We start from the raw sequence: 21121 nt of genomic DNA, 5'->3' as shown, positions 1-21121 counted from the left end.
CCCCAGCATCAGCCTCCCCAAGCATCAGCCTCCACCAGCATCAGCCTCTCTCCTTCCAGCCTCCCCCAGCATCAGCCTCTCTCCTTCCAGCCTCCCTCAGCATCAGCCTCCCGTTCCCAGCCTTCCCCAGGATCAGCCTCTCTCCTCCCAGCCTCCTTCCTCCCAGCCTCCCTCAGCATCAGCCTTCCCCTCCCAGTCTCCCCCAGCATCAGCCTCCCCAAGCATCAGCCTCCACCAGCATTAGCCTCTCTCCTTCCAGCCTCCCCCAGCATCAGCCTCCCCAAGCATCAGCCTCCACCAGCATCAGCCTCCCTCGTCCCAGCCTCCCCCTCCCAGCCTCCCCCAGCATCAGCCTCTCTCCTCCCAGCCTTCCCCATGATCAGCCTCTCTGCTCCCAGCCTCCTCCAGCACGCCGTGCTCCTCTGCCGACACTCACACACCCGATCGCATCCACTCACACACACCCGATCGCATCCACTCACACACACCCGATCGCATCCACTCACACACACCCGATCGCATCCACTCACACACACCCGATCGCATCCACTCACACACACAGACACTGACGATATCGCACATACGCGCTTATACTCACAACATCCGGGGATATCACATGCTTCTGGCCATGTGATCCTCCGGCAGGTCCTGGAAGATCACAACAGCACAGTATCGCCGCCAAGAAGCAAGCGATATCCCAGGATGTTGTGAGTATGTGGATGCGATGTGATGTGTGTGTGTGAGTGAGTGTGATCTGATTTGTGTGTGTGTGTGTATGTGTGTGCTGTTATGTGTGTGCTGTTATGTGTCTGTATTTTCCGCCGCTGCAGGACCTTGATGTGTGGATGCGATGTGATGTGTGTGTGTGAGGTGTGTGTGAGAGTGAGTGTGAGCCGGTGTACACTGGTAACTATGATACACATCGGGTAACTAAGGGACCTTAGTTACCCGATGTGTATAATGGTTACCAGCTTTCACGGCCTCCGTGAAGATCCCAGCATCGCAAGGTTATGTCTGGCGCTGCCGGGATCCTGACGGAGCCGGTGTAGAAGCAAGCGATATCCCAGCATGTTGTGATGTGTGAGGTGTGTGTGAGAGTGAGAGTGAGTGTGATCTGATGTGTGTGTGTACTCACCTGGGAATCGGGGCTCCGTGTCAGTTGGGCCAGAGCGAGCGTGCATTGCGTGAGGGGGGCGGGGCCTGCAGAGAGCCGGGGCGAGAGGCCAATCCGTGTGGGGGGGCGGGGCCATGGCGAGCCCAGCGGCCAATCAGCTTTGTGTCACCGTAAGGACACAATTTCGGAGCATGACAGACAGACAGACAGACAGACAGACAGACAGAATAAGGCAATTATATATATAGATATATATATATATAATTTTATATTTAATTTTTAGTAATATCACTCCCCATAATTAACACTTTCTTCTGTTTCAGGATTCATACATTCAGAGCCGAGCAGACACTATGCAGAACATAGAATCCACCATAGTTGAATTGGGCTCCATCTTCCAACAATTAGCTCACATGGTAAAGGAACAGGAGGAAACTATACAAAGGTAAAGCTCTTTTAGAGCCAAATGTATACCTAAATATGCCACATACTGATCTCAGTAACACTGTCCTGATCACTTGTGTGTTTTCCTTTTCTGCACCTTTTCCAGAATCGATGGAAATGTGGAAGAAACGCATTTAAATGTGGAAGCTGCACACTCGGAGATCCTGAAATATTTCCAATCGGTTACATCAAACCGCTGGCTCATGATCAAGATCTTTCTCATACTTATTGTCTTCTTCATCATCTTTGTAGTTTTCTTGGCCTGAAGAATATAGTCCCAAAATAAAAAAAAAAGTAAAAAAAAAAAAATCAAAACTATCAGCACACTTCATGCTACCTCCAGACCGCCCAGTCTTTAAAAAGAAAAAGAAGTAATATCTGAAGTTGCCGCTGCTCGTGTGTGTAAGAGGACTGGGTACGTGTGCGAGGGATCGGAGGTGTGCTGTGACTTCTTGGGATTGGGCATCCTATGGTCGTATTACAGCCATAGGATGCTCATGCCTAGAATAGACTGTGCACATATTTGCTAGTGTCATAAAGAAGGATGAACGGTTTACGGCTGTGTGTGCATGTATAGATTTATTATAAGCATTATATACATATAAATACGTTGTAGCCTATGTAAATATATATGCACACAGAGTCCTAGGTATATTGTGTGAATGTATACAAGAGAGAAGAATGCCTGTACAATACGCAGATGTGGGTGACATTGTACATCTACATGCTGTGACATTTGCCAACATTCTTAGTGTTTGTAAAATTGCGTATGAGCGAGAGTGAAGGACGACTGAGCGACCGACTAATCTGAAGTGTCTTATTGGAACTCTCCACAAATCAATCCGAGGCATCTCCCAGGATCGGCCACGTCCCTCCGTCTCTGCACCCAGACTTCATCGTTATTTTAACCTCCATATTGACTTGTTTGTTTTAAATTATTCATTGTCCTTTAATATTAAAAAACCATACTACACCGGACATAATTTACCCTCTTGCAGGGAATGATCCAACAGGCATGGATTGAATGACCTGGAGAAGAGGTTATTTTTAACATTCCATAAAACACGGATGACTTTAACCCCTCTCCCCTGTTGAATTCGGGGTCAACACGATGACCTTTAAACAATGTACAGATTGTATATAGCTTGGAATGCATGAAAAATACAAAACATTTCAGCTGAGAAACTTGTGTCTGACTTTATTTTTATATATAAAAATGTCATTGTGTGTGTGTGTATATATATATATATATATATATATATATATATATATATATATATATATATATATATATATAATATATATAATATATATATATATATATATATATAATATTTTATTTATTATATTATATTAGAATTAGGGGTACTTTGCACGTTGCGACGTCGCACCTACGATATCATCGGGGTCAAATCGAAAGTGACGCACATCCGGTGCCGGTAACGACATCGCAACGTGTAAAGCCTAGGAGAGAAGATGAACGAGTGTGAAACAGTCAAAAATCGGTGATCTGTGTCACGTCGTTCATTTTCATACTGTCGGTGCGTCCGCAGGTATGATGTTGTTCCTGCAGCAGCACACATCGCTGTGTGTGAAGCCGCAGGAGCGAGGAACATCTCCTTACCTGTGTCCCAACAGCAATGCGGAAGGAAGGAGGTGGACGGGATGTTTGTCCCACTCATCCCCGCCCCTCTGCTTCTATTGGCCGCCTGCCGTGTGACGCCGCACGACCTGCCCCCTTAGGAAGGAGGCGGGTCGCCGGCCAGAGCGACGTCGCAGGGCAGGTAAGTCCGTGTGAAGCTGCCGTAGCGATAATGTTCGCTACGGCAGCTATCACAAGATATCGCATGTGCGATGGGGGCGGGTACTATCGCGCTCGGCATCGCTAGCATCAGCTAGCGATGTCGCAGCGTGCAAAGTACCCCTTAGTCCATCAGTGTTCGATGTCTGGAGGCCCAGGGACGTCCACAGATCAGCAGGATCAGGAGGCACAGACGCTCCCCACTACAGAAGAGTGCAACTGCCACAGCGATGTCAGCATGAGTGTCGCTGTGTCCGGTACTGGATTTTGGCCTTTTCAAGCTAATGATGTTAAAGGGATCCAACCAGCAGGATTTTCATATATAAAGTAAAGCCAGTGCTATACTGGCGCTAGGATGCTGAATGTAAGCATAGCTTTTGTTCTTAGATTGGATGTTTTATTTCAGAAATATGAGCAAGCAAAGTTCCAGCAATGCACTGCTATTTGATTGACAGGTGCAACAGGAAGGGAATATGTGGGTTGGTTCTTGCTATCTATTTCCTCCCCCTGTCGCCGTCATATATGTTAATTCCGGCACAGGCAGCAAGACAAGGGTGGGAATAGATAGCAAGACCTGACCCACATGTTCCATTCCTATTGCAGCTGTCACTCAAATAACAGTGCATTGCTTGAACTTTACTTGCACAAAGATCTGAAATAAAACATCCAATCACTGAACAAATGCTATGCTTACATTCAGCATTCTAGCACTGGTATAGCACTGGATTTACTTCATACAGTGTGTCCACCCATATCCTGTCCACCGCCATTTACTTGAGAACGGCGGCAGCTATAGGCATAGAAGTGGTGTCTAGGTATAGTAAAGTAGCCATGCGCTATGCAATGAAACCACCTATAGCGCCTTCTGGTGGAAAACAGAGTTAGCATTTTTATCTCGAAAACGGAACAAGATAGAGAAAAAAATTGAATGACAAAGTTGTAGGGCATCATCAATTCAATACGAATCGACACCTTGATACAGAAATGCTATGATTACAATGTGTAAAACTCACAAGGCTGCGGACGTCAAACAATACCTCATGGAGACCTTCCTACAAGCCATTGGGTATGGTGGCTGTGTGGAGTAGCCTCCGCTCACCTGACCTGACCCCATTGGACTTCTTTCTGTGAGGTCACATCAAACAGCAGGTGTATGCGACCCCTCCACCAACATTGCAGGACCTACGACGACGTATCACAGATGCTTGTGCAAACGTGTCACCTACCATATTGCACAATGTGCAGCAAGATACAGCATGCTGTGCAGAGGCCAGATGTGCATTGCAGCTGACGGGGGACACTTTGAACATCAAAGTTAAATGAGCGCCATATGCGTGACCAGCATTCAATGTTTTGGGGGGTGGGGGGGGGTCATGGGTTTCATATCATAGCATTTCTGTATGCAAGGTGTCGATTCGTATTGAATTGATGATGCCGCACAATTTTTTAATTCACTTTTTGTCTATCTCGTTCCGTTTTCGAGATGAAAATGCTAACTCCGTTGTTTTCCACCAGGTGGCGCTATAGGTGGTTACAGTGCGAAGCGCATGGATAGTTTACTATACCTAGACAACACTTCTATGCCTATAGCTGCCGCCGTTCTCAAGTTAATGGCGGTGGACAGGATATAAGTGGATACATTGTATATGAAAATCCTGCTGGTTGGTTCCCTTTTTAAAGGGGTTTTCACAACCCATTTATTTTATTTATATGAAAAGCTTAGAATGATTTGAAATACAAAATTGAGTTCTCCGCGCCTTACCGCTCTTTCTGCTGCTTCCCGAGTCGTCTGGCTGTTCAGTTTCTTGCCCTCAAGTGATCATGTTTTGATCTGAACACGGGTCTTCCACTCGATCACTGACTGCTGTGATGACCTTGTTGTGAATTGTGGATACAGAGACCAGCAGATGAGCTGTGTACCAGCCGCACAGGAGTGGGAATGTGAAAACTACTCAGTTTGCTAAGCTTTTGGTAAAATAAAGTGTCTGGACAATCCTTTTTTGTATGATTATTTTCATGGTCCATCTTCAGGAGCTCATTGCTCCCCCTACCTCCTGGTTCCCTACTTGCCGGGTGGCGGTGTGCTCATAGTCATTGACAGTTTTGCCTAATGACATGACTACTTGCAGCATGGGAGAGAGCACAGTTCAGGCCAGTGGCTCAAAGATAACTTTTCATTTTTTCTCCACTTTATTGAAGATTATACAACAGAACAAAGTTACATCAGAGAACCGAAAGAAAACCAAAACATCATTGCTCATTAATACTGTCTGGCAACGATAACCTTGCCCTTAACAGAACATGTGTCTAATATCTTAACCAAAAGCATAAGACACCCACATCAGGCACCAAATATCATAAGAGTATGTTCCTTAGCCTGGGGACTAATGTGAGTCAAAGGGTAATCAAACCAAGGCTTCCAAACCTTTATCACATTTTTGAGGACTATGTTTATTTATTTACCACCCTCTCATATGAAGCTGCATTATTTATCACATTAATCAAGTGTGAAATCCACAGAGGTCTTCATGCATCTCATGGCAATAGCCATACAACCCACAAACAATGTTTTCCTAAGAGCATTGCAAGATTGTATGATCTGGATGACAAAAGTGTGCAATAGAAGGGCAATATCACGTCAGGTGTATAAAATATGCTGCCTCTTCCCTACACCTCTAGTAAGCTGCAGTTGTAGATCTACCATAACCTGTTAGGTGTCATATAGCATTGATGGACATCACTTGGCTTCTGATGTTGACTGTCCATTAGCAATGTAGTGGCTACTAAAGCAAAGATATTGTCAGGGGCATAGCGATCATAGTTGTTGAGATCGCGACTAACGCCAGTGCATACTTCAGCTCGATATGTATCCGAGGATGCACATTCAGCTGAAGTGTATTGTGGGACAGAGACCCGTCGGGTCCCTACACTGCAATATTTGCTGCTGGGCAATCAGAAGCCAATAGCTGTTGGCGACGCATGTCAGTTAAATCATGCATCTCCATAGCAGGCAAGCCAATGTCGGCTGTCTGCCTCTACGCTGGCTACAGAGGGAAACACCGCTCATCAAGGGAGCAGAGGAAGGTGAGTACAATGTTTTGGGCGTTTTTTAGTGCGTTAAAGAATAGCAGCAAAATAGGGACTTATATACCAGGGACAGGCCTTGGATGAGGGAAATATATATTAGGATGGGGGAAAACATTTACCAGGATGAGGAACCTGTATACCAGGAGGGGCCCCAGGATGGGGGAAAATATATATTAGGATGGGGGAAAACATTTTCCAGGATGAGGAACCTGTATACCAGGAGGGGCACCAGGAAGAGGGAAATATATATTAGGATGGGGGAAAACATTTACCAGGATGAGGAACCTGTATACCAGGAGGGGCCCCAGGAAGGGGGAAATATATATTAGGATGGGGGAAAACATTTACCAGGATGAGGAACCTGTATACCAGGAGGGGCCCCAGGAAGGGGGAAATATATATTAGGATGGGGAAAAACATTTACCAGGATAAGGAACCTGTATAGCAGGAGGGGCCCCAGGATGGGGGAAATATATATTAGGATGGGGGAAAACATTTACCAGGATAAGGAACCTGTACAACAGTAGGGACTCCAGGATGGGTGATCTAAATACTAGGTTGGAACCTAGGATGGGGGGGGGGCATAGATACTTAGAAGGGGCCCAGGAGAGGGGACATGTACCTGGATGGTGCCCAGAATGGGGGACATGGCCCTCACCCTGGTATACATATATATCTGGAAGGGACCCAGAGTGGGGAACAGTAGTACATAATGGGGGGAGGAGTACAATACATTTGCCTTTATGGGACTTAGAATGCTACAAAAAGTCATACAGCTGACCAACATGCAGGCGGGTCATGAAAATCTTGCACCAGGGCCCACCGGGCTTTAGGTAGGTCACTGCATATAGCATTATATGTGTCTAGTCATGTTATACATGGATGTATGTGATGCTTGGTAGTGGTAAAAGAGTCATTCACAAGCAGTGAGACCCTGTGATCATGGCTGTGTACCCTAGTAGGCACAGGAGTGGTTGAGGTGACCTTTTACCTACTTGCTTGGATTCATACTCACTTGACATAAATCCGAAAAGAAAAAAAATAAACAAAGTTCAGCTGCTTAAATGAGATCTATTGTGAAAAACATTAATATATAATATATACTGTATATACACACTATATATAAAATTATATATATAAAAAAAAAAAAATCTGTCCATATTATGTACAGATAAGAGGTATATACATATAACAGTAGACTAAGTGTGTACTTAGACTGAAGAAGATGGAGAAATTGTGTCCTCCATCTTCTCCACACCCATACTATGATTCTCATGCAGATCAAGCTGGGATCAGATTATGATCGGGGATTTCATTAACCTAATCGATCACATTCGATCGCAGAGAGAATATACAATTGTGTGACCCCGCTATAAGCCTCTGTACAAGTGTTAAGGTTAAAATGATGATTATGATGATGAGACTCAAGCGGTCTCTCGGGATCTGACTGCTGTTTCAAAGTATATTGTCATGTGTGCACACGAGACTAAATAACAGACAACAAGTCAGTCCTAACTATCTCCATGACGGGCGCTGACCAACTGGTCTTTATTGTTTGAAACTTTCCACAGCTCCTGAGAAGCGAAGGGTGTAGACAAAACACAGTCCAATCAAGTATCGCAGGCTGGACTCAGGACATATAGAAATTAGCATAATCTCTTCTGGATTGGTCAGTCTAAGCTTTAGGAATTCCTTTGTTCATCATCTTCTTTGGGAGTTGTCCAGGATGTGGCAGCCATCTTCAAATTACATATACTGGTATATACTGCGTTAAGAAAAATCACTAAATATGCAATATACATATATATACGTGTTAGAAACAAAACAATTCATAAATATATGTGTTAGTTTACATCTACTAAACTTTATACCTGAGTCTATGAAATGGCTGAATTAAGTATTTTTGATAAATCAATTCTTATCCTCAACACAAGCTTCATGATATCCAATGTTGTAATGTGCCACCCATTGACTTCTGTCATACAGAGGATAAAATGAATCTCCTTTCCCAATGATTTGGAGAGCTACAATACTTTTTATGCCTCCATGCATGTATGGGACCTAAACCTGCTGATTTTTTAACATTTATGGGGATATCCTAAGTTGTCGGGAAAGAAGGATTGGGCATGTTGGATTTCTTATTCCTATTGGGAACAGTTGCACACTCTGACAATAATATATTTTTCAACCATTGTCTTGCCCACTATAAAAATAAATGTACAATTTAAGAAAAAAAACAAAACCTTAAAAGATTTCTGTTTCTTATGGGATGATATTTATGTAAAAACACAGAATGGATTTGGTATATTTACAGAGGTCGTCCTGATTTCATTTGACAAAACACAAAAGGGTCACACTCGAAAGAAACTGAGGAGAAATTTAAATTGTGAGCACCAATGGGGACAGTGATGATAACATGATATGATGGTGCTAGATTAGCGAGAAAAAAAATTAATATTACATGGCTCCTTCATTGACCTAATGTTGGGGCTTAGCAGAATTATAAGAATAAAGGTGAAGTTTATAAAAGGTAGTCAGTGAAGTGCTGGAAGATGTCCGTCATCTCCCATACTAAGAAGACATTTTCAGGGTGGTATCTTTCTTTTAAAGGACTTCACCTTGATCTTGAGCCATGGCGACTTGATGGATGAAAACTGTAGGAAGATCGATCTTGTGCAGCCTAGATAGGTCCACCAGTTTCTTCTCCAACGTTATCCTGATTGTATCAAGCCTTCGGGTTGTTGGTCTTCCTTTTCGCCTTGTTCCTTATATTCTTCCGACCATGATGTCCTTCTCCAGTGATTCCATTCTTTGTATGATGTGTCCAAAGTAGGCAAGTCATAACTTGAAGATCCTTGCTTCGAGGGACATGTCTTTCTTGATTTGTTCCAATATTGATTTGTTTATTCTTCTTACCATCCATGGTATTGATAACATTCTTCTCCAGCACCACATTTTGAAGGAGTTAATTCGTAGTCTGACTTGATTCTTTATCGTCCAGGTTTCTCATCCATATGTTACTATAGAAAAGACCAAACTATGTACGAGTCGTGAAATGTTCCTCAATTTGAGCTTGTCCAGTGACGTCATTGTTGATTTACCCATAGCTATTCTCCTATTGACTTCCGGTGTTCTCGATGCATCTTAAGTGATCATTGATCCCAGTAGGTTGAATTCCTTTACAACTTTCAGTTCGTCGCCATCCATGTCAAATGTGTCCCGGTCGTACCTGGCAGTAGTCAATATCTTTGTCTTTATTTGTATTCAAGGATATTGATGAGGGGATGTCTAATGTGCATTCGGATGACCTTACTTAATCAGTGTTACATCTTTGCATCCAAAAACAGGAGCTGATCCGATAAAGAACAAAAAGCCTTTCCCAAGAGGTCTAACTTGACAGAAACCTCTTGGGAATGTGCCCTTGATCTGTACATTGGGCAGTAGACTCTTGTGTATATAAAGTTCAGTCACAATGCACTTCTCTGGTCATGCTAAACTCCGGCATACTTTTGCTTCTTGCTCTCCCAGCAATCACCAGCTCACTCTCCGTATCCGAGTTGTGTGTATCTTCCAGTTGGAAGGGATTGACCCGTAGACGAGGAGGCTTGAAGCTGAATGTGGCCAGACTTTTGGCTCTTCTGCGCTTCTCCCAGCAACCATCCTGCATCTTTCGTTGTTCCTCTTCCTGAGTCAAAAAATCCTGAAGCACCGACCGAAAGAGCCTGGGGATCTCCGTAACCTCGGGCTCAAACTCCAACATCAGCCTACGGAACCTGTACAGGAAGACAAAAGACCGTTACTGGTCTGTGCGATCATGCAATAGTTTCCATCACTTACACAATATACGATCATGCTAAAATACAAGTAAAAATGAATGATGTTGAGCCCTATTGTAACGCTACATCCCTGCGCTCCTTGCTCTGTTTCAGTGACGTGCTCTGACTAATCACCGCAGCCAGGTCCCTCCACGCTGCCTGGTGTCCCTGGTTCACCTCCACTTGGGGTCTCCTCCCCCCAGCTCCCGGAGTCTGTACGCGTGTCACAGTATCTTCGGGACTGCTCCTAGGGAGTGCGCACGCATGCGCCGCTGCCCCTCTCTTAATACCCAGCGCCTCTCAGCCTATTTCTGAGAGGCACTGGGTATTTAAGGCAAGCTCCCACTGGGGGTGTTGCCTGATCAATGCCCTAGCTTAGCTAATCAGTGTCCAGTACTCCAGCTAGCTAGTTGTCAGGTCCTCTTGTCTGTCCCGTCCATTCAGTCCTGTTGGTTCCTTGCCTATCGGTCCTGTCCTGTCAGTGCCTGTGTCCCTGTCTGTCTGTCCTGACTGTGCCTGTACGTCATAGCTGTGCCTCAAGCCCCAGCTATCCCGGTGGCCCTCACCACACCAGAGACTGTGCCTGTCCATCCCAGCCGTGCCTACAACCTCAGCTACCCGGTGGCCTTCACCACACCAGAGACTGTGCCCGTCCGTCCCAGCTGTGCTTCCAGCCTTTCCTACCTTGGTGGCCCTCCCCACACCAGAGACTGTGCCTGTCTGTCCCGGCCGTGCCTCCAGCCTCGGCTACCCCAATGGCCCTTGCCACATCAGAGACTGCAACCATCCATCCCGGTTGTGCCTGCCTGCCCTGGCTGTGCCTTCTGCCTTTGTTACATCGTAGTCCCTGTTTACACTTGAGACCCAACCCTGTCTACTCCTGTGTCCGCCCCTGCCTGGGGGCCAGCTGCCACAGTCCTGGTCCCTGGGAGTAGCACCTGGTGTCTGCCTCATGGTGGGCGCTTAGTTAAGCCCCTCCCACTAAAAGGGTAGGCCCGGGGTCCCCTGTGGTCCAGTGGGTTCACTTAGGTCGCCGCAGTACCACCACCTCCGGCAACGAACGTTACACCTATCTTACTAAAAGCATAATGTTCCCATGCAATTTCCAAATATTCCATACATTTTATCAATTTCTTTATACCTGACTCTCTACATTAAAAAATAACCTTTCTATTAATTCCTATTGTTATAGATTTCTACATTTTTTTGTTACTATATCTAAAAGTTTTGGCATTGGCGAGATACTTTTGTTTATACACTTTTTTCTACCAATATCTATTTGGTATTAGAAAAGGTATAACAAATCCGCTTTTCGCATTATTGTTACGACTGCTTTCTTTCTTCATACATATTGACCCTTCCTGGCACACACTAATGTGTAGACGTTGGGAAGGAATGGTCTGGGACCCTCTTATTCCATAATAATTGGATTTTCTTTACAATATACACCCCGATATCACATGTCCATGATGGACCCCAGAAATATTTACTTATGCATATTACCCCAGTAGGGTGAAGGGATAAATCCTCCGGCTGCAATATTTAAGGAATACTCTTTCTAATATTTTCCTAACAAAGTGGTATCTGTTTTTTTATTTCCGTATGTTTAATGTTTTTTTGAACGATAAATTCCAATTGTGGACAAGAGGTTTCAAAATCATCACTACGGGGAGCGCGGCCACTATAGAATTGATTCACTCCATTTTTATACTGCCATGATATTCCACAGCACTTTACAGACATCATCACTGTCCCCATTGGGACTTACAATCTAAATAATTTTCACGATGTCTTTGTGACTTTGTGAAGTGGGAGGAAACCCACATCATTGTCCCCATTGGGGCTTACAATCGAAGGTCCCTATAACTAGGTCCTTGGAGTGCGGGAGGAAACCAGAGAACTCGGAGGAAACCCACATCACTGTCCCCATTGGAGCTCACAATCTATATGCCCTATCAATATGTCCTTGCGGGAGTGGGAGGAAATCTGAGAACCTGGAGGAAACCCACGTCATTGTTCCCATTGGTGCTCACAATATAACTTTCCTATCACTATGTCTTTGGAATGTGGAAGAAAGGTGGAGAACCTGAAGTAAAACCCATGTAATTGTCCCGCCTGGGGCTCACAATTTGAATTCCCTATCACTATGTCTTTGGAGAGTGGGAGGAAACCAGAGGACCTGGAGGAAACCCACGTCATTGTCCAAATTGGGATTCACAATCTAATCACCCTTTCACTATGTCTTTGGGGAGTGAGAGGAAAGCCACGTCATTGTCCCCATGGGGGCTCACAATCTAAATTCCCTATCAGTATGTCTTGGAGTGTGGGAGGAAACCGGAGAACGCGCAGGAAACCCACATCATTGTCCCCATTGGGGCTCACAATCTAAATTCTCCATCACCATTTCTTTAGAGAGTGGAGGAAACCAGAGAACTCTGAGAAAACCCCCATCTTTGTGTAACGCCCTGGAAAACCAGGTATAGGTACATGTAGGCCCCCGCATAACACACTTCCCACATGGGGTTAAAGCAGCCGACCTGAAACCCTAGTCACTCCCCTTAGCGTAAGACAGACACACAAGTGGGCAGGACCAGGCGGTTGGGAACGCCCACCTAGGGGTCTAGAGAACCCGGGGCGGGAAAACAGTCAGTTCTGGTTGAGTCTGAGTTCAAGTTTAGGTTTTGAAGTTGAGAGACGTCAGGGTTGGAGCCCTGACGTGCTGGCTAGGTGGCAGACGGTAGCCAAAGTCTGCAGGAGACGGGAAGACGGCTGCCAGAGATCCGAGGTGGACCGGGTCAGGGTTGTAGCCCGCCGGTACTGACACCGGAGAACCGACCCGGAAACCGTGTGCACAGAGGGGGTACTTGGACCCTGAAGCCAGGACCGGCACCGACGGCCTAGCTAATTAACCAATTGAGGGCAGGATTTTAGGTCCTGTCTCAACCTAAGTCCCGAAAAGTAGACAACCACCCACCGAGAGGGATAGGGCTACCGCCAGGGCCCGTAGATCCCAAGGGTCAGTGTCAGACGGGCACGGCTCCCAACCAAAGGACTGGGGAAGTCCTGCCTACAACACACCGAGTGCAGAGGAGAGACACTTTGATTACCAGCCCGGGTGCGGGATCAGATACACCCGTCTGCGGCAGCCGGCCACCATCACCTTGGTTTACCACAGGACTTGTGTGCTTTATTCGACCGTGAGTAACATCCCCGGCCTGGCCGGGTGCGCCGGCCTCTGCAACCACTATCCTCAGCACAGAGACACTGGGTCCCGGGGCCACCATCCCTACCCACGGAGGGGATAACATCAAGCTGCCATCTCATCGCCCCCGGGTACCCCACAACGGCAGCGGTGGTGCTACATCTCACCACACACCATGGGTGGCGTCACAGACATTCTACAACCAATCCCATATAAATACGTCCCCCCTTCATTCGGAGTGTCAGCGCGACCCCCGGGTCCGGAGAACCCCTCGAGCCGTACCGTAGATCCGGATCCGAGCAGCGGCGACTGCTGGCACGGGGGCGGCACATTTGTCCCCATTGGGGCTCAGAATCCGAATTCCCTATCATTATGTCTTTGGGGAGTGGGAGGAAAACAGAGAACCCAAAGGAAACCCACGTCATTGTCTCCATTGGGGCTTACAATCTAAGGTCCCTATCACTATGTCTTTGCAGTGCAGGAGGAAGCTGGAGGATCTGGAAGGAATCCACAAAAACATGGGGAGAACATACAAACTCCTTGCAGATGCGCCTTCTTCTATTCAATAACCCAGTATAGGTGTATAGATTCCTTACCTGAGAATGACAGGGCCACATTGAGAAGGGCTAATTTTGGAACAAATGTCTCTGAGCTCCAGCTGGTCACCTGGGCTGATTTCATAGCCTTGGCGTGGGACCGATGCTAGCCATGTGTAGTCTACTCCATTCTTCACTCGTCGATATTCGATGAGACGGTCTCGCTGTTGCTTTTCGGCTCGTTTTAGGTGAGATCCCAACTCTAACATTAGAGTCTCTGTAACCAGCTCTGCGCTGCTCCTGGGAGCTAACTTCACTGTAGACCCATCTGGGTCATTCCAGCCAAAAAGTGATGCCAGGAACATTCTTGATACCTGGTTTAAAAAAACAAACAAAAATGCCTTGATTTACGATAAAAATAGACAAGCTCATATTCCCTCACTGCCCCTGGCTGTTGAACCCCCTAAATGCCGCAATCAATAGTGATCGTAGCATTTAGGAGGGTGAGAGAGGGAATGCACTCCCTCTCCCACCTGATCTGGACCCCCACAAAGTGATCACGCCTGACAGTTGCCAATGTAACCCAAGGTCAAATGACGATCTCCAGGTTAGCTGGCTACGGTGGCCTGTTAGACCATGCCAGCAGCATGGTCTAACAGGTGTTCTGTCAGTGTCATACTGACAGGTATAATGTATTGCAATACTTGTGTAAACTTGAGTAATAAAACTTAATGTCCCATCCTGAGATTAAGTCTTCATTGGGAGTGCCATATAACCCCATAATAACCATTCTCCATGTTATGAAGCAGGACAAGATCCCAGTGACCTTAGCGCCATCCAAAGTTTTTACGAATGCACCAATATGGTGATGCAAATTACCTCTGCTCCAAAAGGGAGAAATGCACAGTGATCCTATATACGATGGATCGATTAGATGACATTGATTTAGAATCATGCCTACAATTTAAATTAACCTGTCCAAGGATAGGTATATGATATATGAAAAAAAATCACATCTATTCGTCTGGAGGATCGGCAGGATAGACTACATTATATAGTCATTTTGAATCTAATATACGCAGTTGTCTTCTCCAGTATTTTGCCTCCACATTTGCCCTGTCTGGTGAGTTTCAATGAATCGTGTCTTATTTTCTCCTTCAAGCTAAGGTTTCCTTTAGGCCTTGTGCCCACAGGGCTTTTTTCATGCTTTATTCTAGCTTTTTTTTAATCAATAAGGCTATGTGCGCACTTTGCGTCGAGGTAGTTGGAGTTCTAAACGCATCCCCTGGCAGAAATGGTCTTTGCCAAATTTGGTTTTGACCACAAAAACGCCATAAATACGCTTGCGTTTTTACAGCAATTTACATGCTTTTTCACTGCTTAAAGTCAGATGCGTTTTGAAGACAAATACACTACTAAATAAAGTTTCAACATTCAAACACTATGAAAAAAAGGGAAAAAATTGATAACAAATATCATGATTAAAATCATACACAAAATAGCTAATTTTATTAAAATGATAACTGTGTGTTAATATTTATGTATAAAATAACGTTAAATTATTGATTTTCATAAATTTAATTGTCGGACTATGTGTGTGTGTAAAGGGACATATCATGCCCTTAATATAATGTCAAAAACGCATGCATTTAATTTGTCAAAAAAGCATGTTTTCTGCATCAAAAAAGCATGTAAAACGCTAGGATTTTTATGTAGAATGCATTTTGCAACTTCTCATTGACTTCAATGTTAGCAAAACGCTGCCCAAATGGCAAAAACAATTGACATGCTCCTTCTTTAAATGCAGAGTTTTTGACAATTATCTGCATCAAAACCGCTGCGTTTTAGGCCTCTGCCACACTCACGTGTCTCTGGAACGTGTGTGCCTTTTTTTCCACGTACCGGAGACACGTGCACACGGGGACCTAGGTAATCATAATGATTAGGACACACGTAAGTATTTCGGAACGGAACGTGTGTCCGTTCCGTACTTACGTGTGTCCATTTTTTCAAAACGGCAGCATGTCAGTTTTTTTCCGGGACCACGGGTGTCACACGGCCCGCACCCGTACCACTCGGATGTAGTGTGGATGCGGGTCAGTGTGACACGCGCCGGAGAAAGTCACGTGACATGTTAAAAATTAAATAAACACATACTCACCTCCACGAGTCCTGCTGTCTCTGCCGCGGCTGTCCCCTGCATCCGTCCCCCAGTGAATTTGAACAGCGCTTCTCCTTCACTGGGGGCCGGAAGTAGCGTCAGCGGGGCATGGCCTGGGGCGGAGACTGACATTCAGCACCGCAGACAGCACCGGAAGAAGTAGGTAAGTCGGGGCTTTCCGTTCTCCGTGTGTTATTACGTATAACACACGGAGAACACGTGCGTGCCACAAACACGGCACACACGGATCAAACCACCCCTTTAACACGTACGTGACAAAAATGGTACGTTTTGTCACGTAAGTGTGGCAGAGGCCTTAAACAGCATTGTGGACACAAGAAATCCCAATTTCCCATTGGCATTGCTGGAGAATCAAAACGCATGCATTTGGCATTAAAACGCTACAGTTGAAAACGCTTCGAAAACGCATGAAAAAATGCAAAGTGCGCACATAGCCTAAAAAGCAAGGAAAACATATTCCAGGAAAGTCTATGAGAATGACTTTTTTCCCCCTATCTCAATAGATAAGAAGCATGAAAAAAAGCATGAAAAAAAGCATGATTAAAAAAAGCATGAAAAGAAGCATGTGAAAAAAGCATGAAAAGAAGCATAAAAAGAAGCATGAGAAAAAAGCATGAAAAGAAACATAAAAGAAGCATGAAAAGAAACATGAGAAAAAAGCATGAAAAGAAGCATGAAAAAAATAAAAGCATGAAAAGAAGGATAAAAGAAGCATGAGAAGAAAGCATGAAAAGAAGCATGAAAAAAATAAAAGCACGAAAAGAAGCATGAGAAGAAAGCATGAAAAGAAGCATAAAAGAAGCATAAAAAGAAGCATGAGAAAAAAAGCATGAAAAGAAACATAAAAGAAGCATGAAAAGAAGCATGAAAAAAATAAAAGCATGAAAAGAAGCATAAAAGAAGCATGAGAAGAAATCATGAAAAGAAGCATAAAAGAAGCATGAAAAGAAGCATGAGAAAAAAGCAAAAGAAACATGGAAAAAAAGCATGAAAAAAATAAAAGCATGAAAATAAAGCATCTCTTTCCTGCCAAGACATGCATTCTTTGTGCTGAAAAAAAAAAGCACTGTGGGCACATAGCCTTAAGACCTAATTCAAATGTCAGACTTTTGCATACGAGTGCTATTCCTGATTTTCACGGATAGAACGTGTACCTGTGAGTCTACGGTCCATTGACATGTCCGTGATTCTTTGAGGACCATGCGGTGAGCAGAAAATTGCAGAGATATGTCCAATTTTGATCCAAAGGTCTGATCAAAATCGGCAATTCACGTTTGAGTCCATAAAAAAAAAAAAACAGATAGCACTCAGATGATATCCAAATGTCTATCAGAATGGAAAAACTTTTTTTTTTCCATGTAGATTAAAACGGATGGGAATCGGAACACACTCTGATCAAAGTTAGATCCAAAAATCCGTCTGTTTTTCTCGTAGGTGGACACAAATGGACGTCTGAATGAGCCCTTATTATTAGTTTATCAGGTCCTTTGTCTCCTCTCTTGTCTTGCTCCCTTTCATATTTTCCTTGTCCATTTAAAACTTAATAAAAACTAGTCTTTGAAAAATAAAAAATATAAATAAACAAATGAACCTGAACTTATCATGAGCAATTCTTAAAAGTAAATGACCTACATAATACTGACACTATACAATCAAGATGTAGACAGATCAATACCTGAAATGTTCCGCAGCCAAATTCTCTTATTCAGGTGTTACAGCTCCTTATCGAGATTTTATCCTCTGTTTTGGTCACTTGTAGATTCAGGTGTTCTATATTCCCACTTTCTCTGTCTTCTGCTAGCGGTCTTGTGTTCCTCGTAGTCTCCGGTCCCCCCTCCTGCTCCTCTTCTATCTCCCACACTACTGTCTTTTCACCAGCTCTACTTTTTAAAGCTTCATTTAATACTTTGTAATCTGGGGATTCCACCCAGTCAGCATAATCCTCACCGCAAGACACCGAACGTGTTATATAACCTGTACACACAATAGTAGCGGACCTCGCTAGTCCACTGCTTCTCTTACTGGGGCATATTTACACAATTTGTGATATTGTAACAGAAATTAGAGACTTCGTAATGATGTTTGTAATGAGGTCTTTATTATAAAAATGTATTTATGTATGTGTTGCAAAACTTAAAGGGAACCGGTAATGCCCCCCAAAACAATAATAACCTGCAGATATAAGGTAAATAGCATTATAGTGCTGTCCAGTCTCCTTACTGAAAGCACTGCTACTGGTAGAAAATGAACTTTATTCCTCCTGGGAGCTGCTGGTTTTTTGTTTTAATGGCATACATGGAGCAGCTACAGTTACTGCTCAGTACACAAGCTACTGGCAGCGGTAAATGTAGCGCCCCTGAAGCCATCAGGGTGGTACAAGTTTTCTACATCCCCACAAGGATGCAGGACCTACCCCCTAGAACCCCGGGAGACCAGTGCCGGTAACACCAAAAACCCAGATAATCCCAGTTTTTCCCCAAGAATCCCCCATACAATGGTACTTAGCTAGGATTGGACCAATGGATTCCGTCTAGAGGTGGAGCCAAACCAGTCCACTAGTTGACCAGGTGGGAGGGGCAGACTGTGATGACTAGTAAGACAAGTGTGAGACAGGCAAGGAGTGAAGGTGGAAGCAAAGTGACGTCCTGACTCGGGTTGACGGTGACCTGGTACCCAGGAGAGTAGTTGCCGGTGGAGTAATCCCAGAACTACGCACCAACGGGGTACAGGACCCTAGGACAGAAAAGAGCTTGAAGCCGACCTGTTAACACCTGCACAGTGAGGGGACCATGAAGGACCTCGCTGACCCTAAAAATCCAAAGCCTCAGTAACAAAGGGAGAACAGGGGACAGGACTAGAGACTCCAACCCCACAGGGTTCACACTACCATCAGGGGGACAGAACTGGAGAAACCACCAGACAGGGACAACCCAGTTGCTCTACGCCACGGGGACCCAATTACCAGAGACAGGTGCAGGGGAAGAAGGTACCAGATTACTAAACTGGCACTGGGACGAAGGGGACCTGGAGGCGAAACCAGCCGGCCTCGGGTAACCTGTTACCACCTACCAGCAGTGAGTAAAAACCAGTTGCACTATACCTCTGTGTAGGCTACCTTCTTCCGACGCCCGTCACAACACCCATGCTCTGGGGTCCAGCCCTGCTTGTGGAGGGCCTACCATCCAGGCTGCAATTACCACCTGCCCCTTTAGTGCCATTCTGCAGCGGCGGCTCCACATATATAGCCGCAACACCGCAAGTGGCATCACATATGAACACTAACCTAAATCCGCTGTAAATACACCCCCATTACAAAAAGGGCCCAGGGCAAGGAACAGGGCAAGGAACCGGGCAACGGCCACCACCGTGACATTCCCAAGACGTATACCGCCCGGAACCAAGTACCCCATATCCCTGGGCGCCACATAAGCACATCTGGCGTCACAGGTGACCTGTGCTGAAGCCATTATGACCCCACACTCCTGTCGAGATCCGTGCACAATCTTCAGGTATTGTGCCACATTTGCACTATTCTAATGATACCTCCTGATTGTGCATGCATCTTGGCAGGTGTGTGAGATCATAATTAGAGAACAGCAATGACTGTAGCAGAGAGTAAGATAGCTAAATGTTCTGAAGTTAACAGTCACCAATCAGTAGCTGTATGACAGGTCCAGCTCCTGCTGCAGAAAACATTCCCCAAACCATGACACTTCCTCCACCTGTCACTGACGTCTTAACACACTTTGGGTTCAGTCTTTCCCCAGTTTGTCAACAAACATAATGTTTCCCATCAGACCCAAATAAATTAAACTTGCTTTCATCACTAAAATGAACTGTGGACCACTTCTCCTCTGTCCACAGAACATGCTCCTCACCTTTCAGTCCAAATGCTCTTAAACGTTGTGACACTGTATGACGACACAGATCCTTGCCATGTTCAGTGCTGAACTGGCGAGCAATTCCAGCTGCAGTGTTGAAACGATTATTCATGGAGAGTCTCTGCATTATCTTGTCCTCTCCTGCATTTGTCTTTCGAGGGTGACCAGCTCTCTTGGGAGACTTGATGTTGTAAAGGTGCAATAGGCCGGAGTTCAACTTGCGTATGACTCGTGCGAGTCTCGCATCGGTATCACCCAGCACGGCAGCACACTCTCCTGACAGGAGCGGGTCAGCTGCATGTATTTCCAAACAGCTAAGGCGCTTGTCTCCGGAAAGTGTGCGGCCGTGCCAGGTGATACTGATGCGAGACTTACACGAGTCATATGCAAATGGAACTCCAGCCATATTCTCAAAATCACAGACTTGTAACGACCAACTTCTCTTGCCTTGGCTGATAGAGTCACTTCTTTGGCCTTCATCTGGACAACCGGCTGCCGGAGGGTTTCAGTCATTTTGGAACGGTACACCATTTTTTCGCAAAGTCAGTGCAAACTGGAACGTTTGGCTGCCAGTTACATAGGGTTTGTCAGATAATTAAGGAAATTAGCACCAGGTGCCAGATTAACACCAGTAACTTGCAGGTATCTGAAAGGGTTCTCTAATTTTGATCAGTCTTTTTAATTTCTTTTTTTTTTTAACCTTCTTTTTATTAGATTTTAATAACAAAAACATATAATCAATAATAATTTCTTATTTACATTTTTTATTATGTGCTTTGGAATAAATTCAATTCATGAAATCAGATTAAAATACTGCGAGATTCCTCGTTAGGATATAATCACATAGGACGACACAATGACCGCAACATTTATGAAATTGTGCGTTGTTCTCAAACTTTGATCTCCAGCTTATAAACCATAAATAGGAAAAATCCTACATCCGGATGAATGAAGGTTCTGGCCTGCAAGTCAAGTTACCAGTGGCACTTGCAGCACGGGAGAATATATTTGTGCATTCCATATCTGTGGCTTGTGCTTGTTAGAGGAACAGCTGAGTTA

At 44.9% G+C, this 21121-nt stretch overlaps 2 protein-coding genes across 4 annotated transcripts in view; one reads left to right on the top strand and one right to left on the bottom strand.

Moving 5' to 3' along the window:
* STX5 (syntaxin 5) overlaps window positions 1-2743 on the top strand; it is a 47585-nt gene extending 44842 nt beyond the window's left edge. For all 3 annotated transcript variants that reach the window (XM_075325820.1, XM_075325822.1, XM_075325821.1), the window contains exons 10-11: window positions 1438-1559; window positions 1665-2743. In XM_075325820.1, the coding sequence (XP_075181935.1) occupies window positions 1438-1559; window positions 1665-1824 (282 nt within the window). In that variant the 3' untranslated portion in view covers window positions 1825-2743. The remainder of the gene's footprint in view (window positions 1-1437; window positions 1560-1664) is intronic.
* A 7166-nt stretch (window positions 2744-9909) lies between these two features.
* LOC142254764 (protein RD3-like) lies at window positions 9910-14364 on the bottom strand. Its single transcript, XM_075326031.1, has 2 exons — window positions 14060-14364; window positions 9910-10219 (listed from the first exon to the last, which is right to left on the bottom strand). Exons 1-2 carry the CDS (start codon window positions 14362-14364, stop codon window positions 9910-9912), a joined length of 615 nt encoding a protein of 204 aa, XP_075182146.1.
* Window positions 14365-21121: the final 6757 nt, after the last annotated feature.

The sequence above is a fragment of the Anomaloglossus baeobatrachus genome, chromosome 10, assembly GCF_048569485.1.
Source record: "Anomaloglossus baeobatrachus isolate aAnoBae1 chromosome 10, aAnoBae1.hap1, whole genome shotgun sequence".
Classification (NCBI taxonomy): domain Eukaryota; kingdom Metazoa; phylum Chordata; class Amphibia; order Anura; family Aromobatidae; genus Anomaloglossus; species Anomaloglossus baeobatrachus.
The sequence above is the reverse complement of the archived record's forward strand: the minus strand, read 5'-3'. Positions and strand labels throughout refer to the sequence as shown.

What these genes read in the sequence shown, in the direction of transcription:
- LOC142254764 (XM_075326031.1), bottom strand. Translation starts at nt 14,364, where the DNA reads ATGTTCCTGGCATCACTTTTTGGCTGGAATGACCCAGATGGGTCTACA. An exon ending in TGTGGCCCTGTCATTCTCAG is followed by an intron (nt 10,220 to 14,059) that starts GTAAGGAATCTA and finishes CTTCCTGTACAG; the next exon opens with GTTCCGTAGGCTGATGTTGG.